The sequence below is a fragment of the Corvus hawaiiensis genome, chromosome 2 (assembly GCF_020740725.1).
Source record: "Corvus hawaiiensis isolate bCorHaw1 chromosome 2, bCorHaw1.pri.cur, whole genome shotgun sequence".
Lineage (NCBI taxonomy): Eukaryota > Metazoa > Chordata > Aves > Passeriformes > Corvidae > Corvus > Corvus hawaiiensis.
This window is the reverse complement of record NC_063214.1, coordinates 113381939-113396196: the sequence shown is the minus strand read 5'-3', so window position 1 is coordinate 113396196 and position 14258 is coordinate 113381939. Positions and strand designations below refer to the sequence as shown.

The following is a 14258-nucleotide window of genomic DNA, read 5'->3' as shown; positions in this document are numbered from 1 at the left end:
ATGTCAGCATGAGATTCACACAATATTCTGAGTTGGAAGGTCATCGAGTCCAGCTCTTAAGGAAATGGTCCATACAGAGACTGAACCCACATCCTTGGTGTTATTAGCACCACAGTCTGACCAACTGAGCTCATCTCAGCATCTGCATATCAGTAATTAGTCATTACTGAAGCTAAACACTGCCTCAGGATACTTGGACTCAGATCCATCTGAATACCTTCCCACCATTAATCTTTATAAATCCTCTTTTATCCTTTTATACATTAGTCCCAAGGATTTTATATGCTCAGGAATTCCACAGTTTAACTGTGAACCATAGAGTGAGCAGGTAACTAGATTAGAAACATTAAAGTTTTGTGGAGTGTGGAGTGTGAAAACATTAAAGAAACTAAAGAGTGTGCAAAGAAGATGTATTATTAATAAATTAAAGGAGTGGGAAGAAAATAGAAATTATACCTGATTTAAGCAGGGAAAGAGGGTGTGTATTCTCTATTGTATTCACATTAAACTGTTTTGTATAGTGCTATCTGAACTTCCTGAGAATTAATGGATATAACGTTTTTTTGATTCATTCAAAACCATCATGCTCTAATTTCAGTGAATTTCCCTTTGTTCTTGCATAGGCTTTTAGTAGCTATTAAAGCCACAGTGTAATAGTTTCAGCTTTTTTGGGTGAGATTTTATCAGTAGTCTTTGCAGTCGAATCCTCATTTCTTCTCTCTTTGCTCTTCCAATGAGTTATCCATACATTTTTCACATTAGTTTTAACATATCTTCCTTCCTTCCTTCCTTCCTTCCTTCCTTCCTTCCTTCCTTCCGAATTCCTTCCGAATTCCTTCCTTCCTTCCTTCCTTCCTTCCTTCCGAATTCCTTCCGAATTCCTTCCGAATTCCTTCCTTCCTTCCTTCCTTCCGAATTCCTTCCTTCCTTCCGAATTCCTTCCTTCCTTCCTTCCTTCCTTCCTTCCTTCCTTCCTTCCTTCCTTCCTTCCTTCCTTCCTTCTTTCCTTCCTTCCTTCCTTCCGTCTTTCCTTCCTTCCTTCCTTCCTTCCGTCTTTCCTTCCGTCTCTCCCCTCCCTCCCTCCGCTGGCTTATGAGTTTTCTACCCTGAATATTTTCTGTCTTTTTTACAGTCCACCAAGTTAGAAGCCCAAACTGAAATTCCAGTATCTATTCACTCTGTTTCTCTATTAGGATTAATATGATCAAAATATCTATGCAGATTGATTAAGGTGCCTCTAAAAAGCATTAAGCTACTAAGAAAATTACTCTTCTTTACTGTTGCAAAAACAATGGAATAGAATGACAGTATGTTTCTTCAATGTAGTTTATGGTCTTGTGAAATGTCACACTTGCCTTGAGTTGTCTAGACTGGAAAAGAACAGCTGTAAAAAGAATGACAAATAGATGTTTTTCTTCTTTTTCTGTACTGAATCTATATTAAGGAAACACAGCTCCTCTCAGTAGAGCTGAGGAGTTGGCACGGAGTTGAAATAAAAATCGATGTTTATAATAGGTAACTGTCCTAGCATCAATACTAATATTTCTTAATCTTCGCTTAGTGTTATAGATATGAAATCCTTCATTGCAAGCAGTTCTGAATGATGTATGAAAAGAAAAAAACCACTGATCAATGCATGGAATACATACAGACAACAAATATATTAGTTATCTAAAATGTTCATGTCTGGTACAGCCAGAAAATCCTACTTTTATTTGGGAGGGCATGAAATCTGCCAGGATTTAAATACAATTTGTTATTGTAAATATTCTTGTAACTTGCTCAGACAGTGCCCACTTAATGAGAAGATGAACAGTACTCATATTAAATCTAATTTTAACAGATGTTTCACTAGTGCTTCTAAAATTCTGAAGTGCAGTAAGAATAGGGACATGTTACAAAATCTAATGATGTTATTCTAAAAATTCCTCCTTCCTCTACTTTTCCCCCTACCCCAGAATGTAAAAAAGTACCTCAAAACATGGATAAGGAATTATGTATATCCTCTTTCTTCCTTGGTATTTTGGTGTTCCTGTCCATTTTATTTTTACCAATTCTTTCTACTCCTCTCTCCCGAGATAAATTTAAGATGTTGAGCTTTGTCCCAATGTGTGGATGAAAAATATGTTCCACCCCAAACTGAGTATTCAGATTTAACAAATGACAGTGCACTAGTGTCAGGCAGATGAATTTTGGATAGGATTTCTACCTAATTTCAGTTGCTTCTGTAGACAATGTAAAAATAATCTGAGAACCTTATGCAAAGTTGTAAACAATATGTTTAACAACACATAGCAAAGTATGTTGTTTTAGTGTTACTGTAAATAATAAAATGTTCATAAGCAGGACCTATGCCTGACTGCTTAAAAAGATACATCCTGTCCTTCCTCTGTGTGTCAGAGGCTGCCCACCTCTCGGTGTGGTACTGGAGAGACAGAGGCTGGACCAGAAGCCAATGCTGTCCTGTACTTCGATAGGCAAGGGTGGCACCTCACCTTAAGTATTTCTGTCTTCAGCAGTGTGATTTCTACAGCCTGTTCTCTATAATTATAGCTTTTTCCCCACTGGCTGCTTGGGAAAAACACAGTTGGAATTATTGGTAGCTCTGGGAACATTGCTAAGTTCTAACTTTAATACATTTTGTCTTAAAAATTCTAAAAAAAAGCATATTCTTTGTAATGGTTGTCACCACGTTTACGTTAAAGTCTAAAACTCACTTCTGTTGTGCCCTCATTTTTCACCATCTTAGAGGCAAAAGAGACAAACACCTCCCCCATTCTTCCTATCTGAATGTTTTTTCCCTGTGCGAGAACTGAACAGTCACTTCCCAAATAAAGCTGTTAAATGAAAAATAGAAGCCTCAGAAAGAAGCTGAAGGAAGAACAGTCTGCAGTAAACATTGTGGCTGTTTGCAAGGTGTTGCTTATGAGCTGTCTAGAAATTCAGACTTCCTTTTTCTTTTCAGGAATGCTTGACATTTTAGGGTATAGGGGATGCACACTTAACATTCTTTTTAGTTCAGTTTTCTGTGAAGTACTGGTATTCAGACTTTTATCTTATGCTTTATGCTGGTATTTAGCCTTCACCCGTACAGTTGGAGTTTTCCCAAACAGGGGATAGTACTGGAAAATCATGCTTAGTATGCCAAACACTCAGATCCTAACATGTATTTCTGAAAATATAAGATCCTTCAGTCACTTGTACGATTGGACCACTACAAACAGAAAAAAGTAGTTGTGAAATGGGAAAGGGTATAGGGGAATCAAGTTGTATTCTACGAGCTTCCCCCCTCCAATAATCACTATCAACAGGGGCTTTTGAAATGCTTCATCTTATTCTTTGACTACCCTTTCTTTTCTATCCTTGGAAGGTGGAGGATGCTTGGGAATGGTGAAAAGATGCCAAGAGACCTGACAACATGAAATCTACCATAGTTCTTTGTGAATTAAATAAATCACAACTATAGTTTAAATGCATTCATCATTACTTTGTCTACTTCAGGTGAGGTGAAAACAGGAGTGGAAAACACAGTTCACTTACCTTTAATTTACACAGCTATTCTTAGATGCATGTGCTCTTTTCTTTCAAAGTTTCTCAAATGTTGTATAGTAAGATGACTTCTAGCTGTGGGCCAGTTGCTGCTGTCAGCTTTATAATGACAGTATCTTCACCCTAAGAACAGGGTGTGTGTATTGTAAACAATTGCATATTAACACCTTGGTCTCATTAATTGCAAACTTTTCTGATACATTCTCTGATGCCCCAGTGGCAGCTCCTCCTGATTAACTCTGACACTAATTGGGTCAGATGAAATAAAGTAGACAGAAGTCAGTCAAGCAGACTAGAACAGCCTGTTCTCTAATTGCTTTTGACAGAGGAACAAAAAAAGAACTTGAAATATTACAGAATAGTGCTAGCTACCATGATGTAGTTAGCATGGTTGTTTGCAATGAATATTTTAATACAAACTGTAACAAATGTTGGTGTTTCAGGTATGGCTAAGCCCACCCTGCTCTGTGTTCTGCATGTGTGTGACAGGAATTTTGAGAGTCTGTGCCCATGTAAAGCCCTTGCCTATTTTTTTTTTTTTTTAATAGAAGCAAATCAGAGAATCTGGGACAATATACATAAAAATCAAAGTAGTTCAAACCTTTGCAACTATGCATCACTAGGTGGCATTTGCTGAAAACAGAACAGCAATTTCATTTTTACATCAGAAGGTTGTGTGAAACACTAGATACTAATGTCATGTTTTAGACTCTACGTATTTTAAATCCTGATGCTTCTTTCAGCTTCATCTCTTATCAGTTGAAAGTCTATAATTCAGAAAGTTTGTGGGCCTCTATTTCCTGTTTTTTATGTGTTCTTCTCTGGCTGGTTCATGAATTAATGTTAACTGTCCTTAGTCTCCTGTCCTCAGTCCCCTGTCCTCTATTGCTCGTGTCGGAACAGAAATAGAAACCTAGATGTTAAAAATCTCCAGCTAAGGAAGGACACAGTCTGTCTAACAGTAAACATTTATCTTCTATTTTCTGAACAAAACAAAAATAAGTGTTTATTTTTCATAAAGGTTATAAATATGAAAATTGTGGGTAATTTTATCTAGTTACATAACCTTGACATTTTTATTTCTAGTAATTAATCTCTGTTATAGTAACCCTTCCCATGCAGTGCCTCTGTCACAGCTCACTCTGAGATGGCCTGCTGATCAGCTAAATGCTGACCTCTCTTCCAAGGTTTCAAAAACACAAATAAAAACCCCAAGAACCTACACCTCCTCTGTCCTGACAAGGCAACTTCAGTGTTTGCCACAGCTCCTTTATCACAGTTTTCCTCCTCCCAGTGCGTGGAGCTCTCCTGGTGAAAACCATAAAGTCTAGAGCTGTTTAAAGTTTTTTTCAGAACAAGTTCTTATTCTGGGGGAGTTTTTTTTTTTGGTGACACTGCTGAAATACAGGACCTGCCAGTGCTGCTCTTTTCTGGCCTGTAACTTTTCCCACAGTGGTGACAGGGACGTTTATAGTCCTGGGTTCTCTTCGAGCCGGCTGGTTAAGCAGCAGCCGAGGTGAGAGTGCCTGCTTTCACTTTGAGTTAGTTTCAGCAATTCTCAGATCCTTGGTGCAGAGGAGTAACAATGCTTATTACAGGTTGTCACTGAGGGTGCAGTGCACACAAACCAATTTTATTAGTATCTAGCCAAGGAGGATTTTCTGGTGCTGGCTGTTCAACAGGCTCACAGAGGGATGGCTGCTGCCAGGCCGCAGCTGGGCCTGTCCATCTGTCCTAATGCCACTGTCCCTCCTGTGCAAGGAATAGAGTGTGGAAATACCCATGTGCTCAGAGGGGAGAAAAAAGGCTAATACTGATTCTCTCTGTCATCAGGTATCAATTCCCATTTCCTCTGGGAAGGGACAAAAATGGGTTAAAAGTAAGAAACTCTGAAACCAGAGTTACTACAGTCAAGATGTACTAGATCTGTTTACCAGGTCTAGTCACTCTTTCAAAGAAGTTGTATGTTGGGTTTTTTTCTAAAATGTCAGTCAGGTTCTACCCTTTAGTCCAAGTCAGCCCAACAACCATCAAGGGGGCTGAGCAGCAAATATTGCCTTCTTACTCCAAGCACATTTCTGTTAATTTTTGCTAATCAACCTTACAAATCATTAGTTGGTTTTGTAAGACAAAAGGGTCAAAGTATGTCTCAGCAGCTGTGGTAAAAATTGCAGGTGTGGGCTGTGGAGTTGCAATAGATTTTATATATCAAAATAATAATAATACTAAATCTATGTGACAAAAAGTGTTTCTGTTGCTTTTGTATAACATCACATGATGTATTAGCAGAATGTAACTTGTGCTTCCCTGACCCATAAACAAAACAAACAAACAAACAAAAAAAACCAAAAAACAAACAAACAAAAAAATCCAGTTCAAATGAATCCATCAAGAAAATTAAGTATTTTCCCAAAATATGCAAAATATACTCCTTTGACAAGAGGAAGTTAGTATTGACCAACTCCTACTTCTCTTTCATATTTTGGTAATATTAGTATCCTTCCCCATTAACTTAGTACATTGTGTAGCACTAAGACAACTTATCCAGAAAATGAATTCTGTTGCTTTCAACAACAAAAAAACAAACCAAAACAAAATGAAGAAAACAACCTCAAAAAAACCCCAAACCAAACAAAAACCGACAAACAAAACAAAAAAACAAACCAGAAAACCAAAAAGCTGTTAAATCATTGTCGGTATTTTTTAAGGTACTTGGATGTACTGGCAACATGATTTCATTGATGTCTGACTGCCAAAAAGTTGATAATACAATTAAATCATAAAATATTCTGCAAGTTGCAGAAAGCTGCAGTGGTTTCAGTTGGTACAGCACTTCTAGCTAGTGTGGGAGCTTAAGTGAAGACAAATATATTACCTCATTTAAAGATATAATATATGATCTACAGTATTCAGAAAATACTGTCATGACAATGGTATGATGCGAAAATAGCATGGGCTTCTACTGATATGTTATCAAAGATTCTTTTAATTTGTCAGTATATGTATATGACATTGAAAAATAGGTAAAAAAAAGGGACACTGCTTATACACAGGTGAATATCCAAATGAGTAATTATATATTCCCATGTAAAGATAAGGCATAAACCGAACTCCTTTTGAAGTACCAGCTCTCAGGTAGAGACAGGTTAGTTCCTTGAGATGTTATTTATCTTGTGCAGAGAAGTCTGATATATTTTAGGTTGCATTTTACTAGTGATTTTCCTTTGGGAAAAACTTACTGGATCCAAAGTACTTGCTGGTTAGAGCATAATAAAAAACCCCAGTAAACAAAAACAGTTATGCTTGTGTTTGCAAAGCTGTTAATAACTAGATATGGGTATTTTTGGTAGAGTGTGGTTCAAAACACTTTCAAGTCCTTACCCTAAGGCAGGGGTGGGTCACCAGCACTTGAGTGAGGCAGATGTCCTGACATTTAGCGTTGTGTTACAGATCCTTAGGTCAAATCCACAGACATGGAGAAGTACAATCAGTTCCCAAAGTGTGTGTGTGGTGGACCAGAGGAGGACTAGGTCAACAGCTGGGAATACAATTACTAGGGTATGAACTGGAGCTGAACACCCCATGTTATGTATACTTAAAATGTTCTGGAAGTGTGAACTGACATTCTGTTTCTTTCTTTTTTAAATTTCATTGGAATTGTGATGCTTTTGTCTTGGGAGTTCCATATGCTACAATTTATTTAGGGAAAAGGGTTGAGAACTGGTGGAGGGGAAGAAGGGCGGGGGGGTATTTAACAAACATGAACAAATTACATGAATTTGTTCAAACATAGATCTATGTGTACATTTCACAGCTGCCCATTATTGTTTTAGGAATCAAATGTAGCTTGTTTGCATTATTCTGGTACTTTTGGATGCTAGTCAAATCTTTTTGACTAAGCTGCACATGCTTCAGTAGTTCTTTTGTTCAAATTCACTGCTTCCCTGCATATGATCTTCTAGCTACCAGATATCCTTTTTTTCTCTCCAGAAAGAAAGTGTTTGTCTCTGCTTTTTCCCATCCCACTCCTACTTTTTCATATGTTTTTTCCCCCCCAAGCCAGGGTAAAGGTGCTTATTCCCCTTCTCTCTTCCCCTGCACCCCTTCCTCATTTTTCTCTTTTTTCTTTTTCTTCCTTTTTATGTTGTTGTTTTTGTGGATTTTGTTTTGTTTTCTTTTTTTATCTTTCCTTCTGTTCCAGGCTGGCAATCTGTTGTGTTCTCTGTCCTTTGTGCTGCTCCTGCTCCTTTTCTACACATAACATCCACACTGGTCCTCAAAAGCACTCAGTATTTTCTCTAAATAGCTAATTAGTCAGTTAGGTCAGAAGAGTGAGATCTTACATAAGCACTTAAAATGCCTTAAGGAATTAAAAAAATAGGAAAAGTCAGGAAGTGGTTTCCCTAAAACATTTATAATGAGAGAACAATTCCAACTAATATAATGAAATGAGAAAAATAAAATGTTTTCTCAGCCTGACATTCGGTCTAGGCAAGGTAGTTCAATAGTTCAATGTGCTACACCAATCTATCAGTAGAAGTCTTGTAGGTTGAGTCTTATAGACACCCTCTCTTTTGTCCTCTGGTCAGTAAAGGGCATCCCTCCCTCTGAGTTCCTGTATTTGAAGGAAACGGGGAGCAAAGTCTTTTTGGTTAGGAATACACCTGTTCATTTCCTAAATTTGCCTTAAAGCTTACCAAATCTTTCTCAGAAAATTTTGATATTCTATTTTTCAGGGTGTTTAGTTGTACTTTTTTTTTTTTTCCCCCCTTTAAATCTATTTTAACGAGGGCTTTCAGTGTTCCATTTCTGCTGAGCATTTGAATAGGTTCATCAGTGTTTTGAAAAGCCTGAGATGGTCTGATTATGGTGATTTGACTCTGGTTCCACAGTAAAGTCTCAAGAGGGTAGCACAGGGAACAGGGAGTTTTAACAATATTCAGATTAAGTCAACATACTGCTCATCAGTATATTTATAGAAGATGGATGAAGAATTGCATGTTCTGTATTTCCTTACATGAGCAATAGACTTAAATTCATTGGCTGTCTCTCAAAGCAGTCTATTGTATTTCCTGTCAGCTTGTGAATGTCTTGGATGACCTCAATGACTAAAAATCAAAGCTAGTCCACTCGAATATCATTCAGTCATTGTATTGCATTGATTTCTTCTTCCCCCTTCAGATAAGCAAGAATGGGAAGGGAACATTTCTCAGCAGTTGTAGTTACTGACAGTGTATTGTTACAGTGTACTGAAAACCTCTAAGAATAGTGAGTCGATGGAGCCAGAGTATCAATAATGTGACTATCTGTGGCCTCTTTTGTTCCTAGTGCTCCCACCATTGCTGGTACTCACTCCCACTCACTGAAGAAAATCCTGACCTTTTCTCAATCTGCATTGTTTGGCTGCTGGAAAATCAAATTGCAGTTTTGATGGTTTTATTCTCTAAAGTGCAGTGTTCCAATGAACCTGCAAACCTGCAGTTGCCATGAATGAGGCAATTGACCCCTGCCTTAACACCATTGTTTCAATGTTTTCAAAGTTTTCAGCAGTATATGGGAATTCTTTTCTTTTTTTCCTTCCTTTTTTTTTCTTTCTTTCTTGCTTATAGTTTCTGGTAGACAAAACATAACTATTCAATTATTATTTAACTTAACTCAAGGCAACACTGGGTAACAGAATAAGATGTCTCCTTTCCTATTTATGTTCCCACAGTTGGGATGAAACTGCTTGCTGAAGGTTGCATGAAATCTTCTATCACACAATTGAGCCTCCCATCACTGCCTGTCTCTGAGTGATTCAAACACTCTACAAATGTCACATCTTTATTGACACGAAAATGACAATGATTGTTTGTTTGTTTGTTTAAAGTTGAACTTTATAATCTGAGGATGTGGCTCATTTCCCGTACTCCTCAGGTACCAGTACACTTTTGTTGAATGCCTTCTATTTTTAAAAATTGGGCTGTACTTCCCCTAGAGGAGAATTTTCTAAGTCACTTGCATTGGAAAACACTACTCAGATCTGTGGAAGGCAGAACATGCAGTCTTGATGTGGTAGTCTCTAGGAAGAGACTCTGTGGAGTCTCCATCCTTGGAGACAATAAAAAAAACACACTCCACATGGTCCTGTAAAATCTGCTCTAGGTGACCCTGCTTGACTGGGGCAGTTGGACCAGATGATGTCCTTACAGCTTCAGCCATTCTGTGAGTTAGTGAAAGAAATATTTATTCAGGTGTGTCAAGAGTTGAGAGGTTGAAGGTCCTCTAGAAAAAAGGGAAGGATGCCCCAAAGTGTTCAAGTTTCCTTCTCACTGCTACATGTCTTCTGTGGGGAAGTGGCTTTTATGATATAAATGGAATGATGTAGTGACATACGTAGTGTATGTTTCTGAACCTTGGTTCATTTTACAATCTCTTGGTATTTGTCAGCTCAAATTGTTTAAAATTATTACTTTTTAGTGACTTGTTAACACTGCTCTATGCTTTCAGAATAGTATCTAGAGTATACCAGGTATTTAAAATGGTTTTTTCCTGTTGCCATTTTTTATTTAATATGTTTGGTGGTATTTGAGCAGATAGGGTGTTGTGGAAAAATAAGTGTAGTAAAAAGTGTAGTAAGAGATGACAAAATCTCGGAGTTTTTCTTGTGGAAAATAGAAATTTGCATTGGAGTGGTAGGTGGCAAACATGAGCTATTAAGTATCTAGGAAAGTGGTATGGTGACCACTTGCCATTAATAATAGCATCTTTGCTCTGTTGAATCATGATTGTTCCCAAGCATCCTTCAGTGTGCCACTTGTCTCTATTAGCCTTGCTGCCTGATTAAGTGTCAGAACTGTCCTTTGTCAGATGATTAGCTTCATTAATACTGCACTTTCTCTCTGGGTCATAATTTATTATGAGGCCTAACCTGGAATAATACTTCAAAAGTCAAATGTGCAGTTAACTAATATGAGAGGTTTGCATTCACAGCTGCAAAGCTGGATGCTCATCATCAGAGCACATTTGTAGTTAGAGCAAGATCTGTTCAGTGGTACTAGAGGCTGTCGGGCATGAAAATCAGGGAAATCTTACTGCTCAGTATCTCTGTTTTCTGGAAGGCTTTTTGTAGACCTCAGAGTCTGAGTTGATAACCTACAGAAAATGAGGTTAAACCTATTCCACTCAATGTCCATCAATTTGAGGAAAGCATTTTTGCTGTGGGAAGCGATCCCATTGTTACTGCGATAAAGGGATTCAGGATCCATGTAGTGTTTCATGTTTAAATCTAACCTGAGGAGAAACAGTACACTATTCTGCAGTTCTTTCTGCTTGAAAGAAAGGAAATAAACATACCATATTACTCTTGAACTAGTGAAGGAATTACCTGCCTGGCCATTTGATTATTCTTGTCTCACAGTAAAAGCACCTGCAAGGACATTCTCTGGCTCACTGCTGAAGGATCTCTTATAAACACAGCATTATGAAAGTGGCACAGGAGTGTTCTTGGCACGTTCCTGCAGCACCTAGATAAATGTCATTCAGCTTCCACATCTAGCATTCAATCCATAAATCTGGGCTAAGAGAACATCTCTTTTGAAAAGATCATGTTTACAGTGGGGAAATCATGCCTTGCATAACCAAAAGATTGATTCTTTTTTAGGTTAGGAGGCTGTCACTAACAAATTGTTGTGGTATAAACTTGTCAGAGCAAGTACCTAGAGATAAAAGTGCTTGCAATGATTTCTATATGAAGATAACAGCAGTGGAATAGATTTGTAGCAGAGCATTGCCTGAACTTTGAATAACTTTCAAACATTTAAATTATGGGATTGACTCTCATTTTTCTCAGGAGACCCTGATTTTTATTAGCACAGTGGACATGAATTAACTGGTGACTAGCAGTTGAATCACTCGCAACTTTTCACACAATCTTTGTGAAAAAAACCCAACCAAACAAAACTAAACAACCCACTCTGTTACTACATATGCTATTACAGCTGCCTCGGCTGGAAAAGCAGAACTTTGAACAGTTTGAAGACGTGTTTTTGTCTATTTCCTTGTCCCTGATAAATATCACATAATATTGTTTGTGCAGTTTGAAAAAGGTGGTTTCGCCTCTTTTTACTTTTCCTTGCTAAATGCCAAATTATTCTTTGAATCCATTTGCATTTGGCAGTTTTAGCAGAGATGATTAAACATAAGCAGCTATTTATGTGTAATATTTTATATGAAGTTGCTGAAGAAGTTTGTAATAAAACATCAGATTGAATATTTATCTTCCACCAAGAAAATGTATCTTTCTTCTCTCATCTTCTGTGTACTGCATGTGGCTGGAATGAAACAATTCATATAATAAACAACTTATAGTCAATACAGAGGGAAGTGTTGCTTGTGGGAAAAAAGAATATTTTTAGCATCATGTATAACCAAAAGCATGCAACTTCTTCACATGCTGTTGCTTTTAGATGAGTCTCTTAACTATTCAAGTATTACTTTCAGCTAAAGGATGAAGCTGACAGCGTTATTTGGGATAGATAGCAGTAGAAGTCTAGGAAGTTTATTGTAGCAAATACTCATATATATATTAGTGGCAGAGTGTATATAATGCATTACTTCTATGGCAAGTTTCCAGTTGTACTATTGTGTTGTCATTCTTTTTTCGCTCAAGATCATCTGAACACAATTAGAATAAGCTCCTTCTTGTATGCAGTAGTTCTTTGTAATGAAATAGTAACTTTGCAAACTCTAGTATTTTTTCATAAGTATCTTGTATCTTTGAAACTGGAAAACATTCTGTTGGGAAAGGTATTTTTAACGTTACTGAGCTGAGGTTTTAAGAACAAGAGATATATTTGTGTCAAAAAGATTTGCCTTGTCTTGGCTCCTTGGACAGGTGGAGGGAGGGAAAGCAAAGTACATTATTAATGCCATGCATTCCTCTTCTAGCTCATCTATACCTGCCTTTCAAATTTGGCTGAATCCATTAACATTATTAATTGCTGAACATTTCAGAAGGGAATTTAATATCCCTTTTTATTTAAGAAGTGTAGAGAATTTTACTGCAAACCAAAAGGCTGCACTGAGTGAACTTTATTTTACTGTAAGCATTCTGCACCCTTTTTCACATATGCCCTTCAGTTCTAGTTGGGGTTGATTTTGTTTTGCCAAGAAAAGTCTGTCTTTTATATTTCAGGGATGATGCCTAATAGATCTTTTTGAGCAAATGCTTACAAAGTTCTAGTTTGAAATATTTTTTTTCTCTTTCAACCTATATAAAATACATCAGAATTGTACTTTTGTTTGTCCAGTTCCATTCAGCATCAAGACTACTTATAACTTAGATACAGGAATCAAGGCCTAAGATAAATCATCTCCCTCTATAAAGATTTCATGCTAAAGAATAGAAAAAGAATTTCATGTATGGCTGAACAAATATGTGTGTGGGGTTTTTTTTCTTTTTCCACTGGAGGAAAAATATATAACAATTTGTGACAGGTAAATAGTTGCAAGTTAGAAAAGGCATAAGGTACATCAGGAGCTGCCAGTGGAGTACTATTATTGGGGTCCAGAAGATTTTACTTCCTCAAGGAATTTGAGGAGGTGGATATAATGTTATTTCAAGTACTTTTCTAGAAATGCTGTAGAAGAGTTTCCTGATGCCAAAACCGTCTGATGACATGTTTGGGTATTTTTATACCTATATGAAATTAAAAAGTAGAAGGGGATGTTTCAGAGCCTACTTCAACATGTTCTCTTCCAGAAGAAAAGAAACCACAGGATAGGTCAGTTGAACTAGGGATATAGACCATGACTATGAAGGGGACCTGTAGACCTTCAGAATGTGTTGATGTAATTGTCAAAGACAGAATACATCCAAACAGATTTCCTGGCTGTGTTTGAAGTATTATTAAAAGCTTTAGAATAAACCAAGACTGAAACATTAATCAATAATATTGCATTATTTTGTTGAATAATTCTAATGAAGTGCTTTTTTTTTTCCTCTGGCAGATGAACGGGAAGATGTTCAAAAGAAAACTTTCACAAAATGGATAAATGCACAGTTTGCTAAGGTAATTTATTTATTTATTGACCAAAATATCTTTTGTATGTTTAAAAAAACAACCCTAAAGAAACCTGATATTCCTACACTTAGTTTTGAGGCTTAGTTTTCAAGATAACAGTTGTAAGTCTCAGATATTGCTGAATGCAGTTGACTGATTTATTAGAAAAAAATGTTCAAGCTTTATTCCTTTGATTTCAGCAGTGATTGAAATGTAAGAAGCCGTCCTTCTCTCAAAATGTTCTCTGTCTCACCCTACTTTGCCTGTTCTCAACTAGTGATGCATCTGTATTACTCTTTGTTGGATTCCTTTGTTATGCTTCTAATATATGAAGGAGTTTCCTCTATTAGACTTGTCTTTTCTTGTTTCTAATTGCAATTGCATCCTTAATAAAAGTGGATGAATTGGAGAAGAGCAAGGTCAGAGAGAAGAGGTGTGATCCAGTTAACAGATTATGAAAGTCAATTATAACATGTTTTGAAATAGTTATTTTTGAGAATGGTAGATCATAAATGGAGTGGGAAAAAAAGACCAAATAACTAATTTATTTAAAGCATGCCCTTCTGGCAGTATATAAAGATTTTATTTTTAATACTCAGAAAAAATTCTGCTTGAACTATTAATTTGCTGAAACTTTTTTCTTTAATTCCTGGAGGATAATTACTC

The 14258-nt window shown here is 36.9% G+C and overlaps 1 protein-coding gene across 11 annotated transcripts in view; it reads left to right on the top strand.

The window, feature by feature from the left end:
* Positions 1 to 14258, top strand: part of DMD (dystrophin) — a 1090817-nt gene that overhangs the window by 164056 nt on the left and 912503 nt on the right. For all 11 annotated transcript variants that reach the window (XM_048288642.1, XM_048288670.1, XM_048288700.1 and 8 more), the window contains exon 2: positions 13540 to 13601. In XM_048288642.1, the coding sequence (XP_048144599.1) occupies positions 13540 to 13601 (62 nt within the window). The remainder of the gene's footprint in view (positions 1 to 13539; positions 13602 to 14258) is intronic.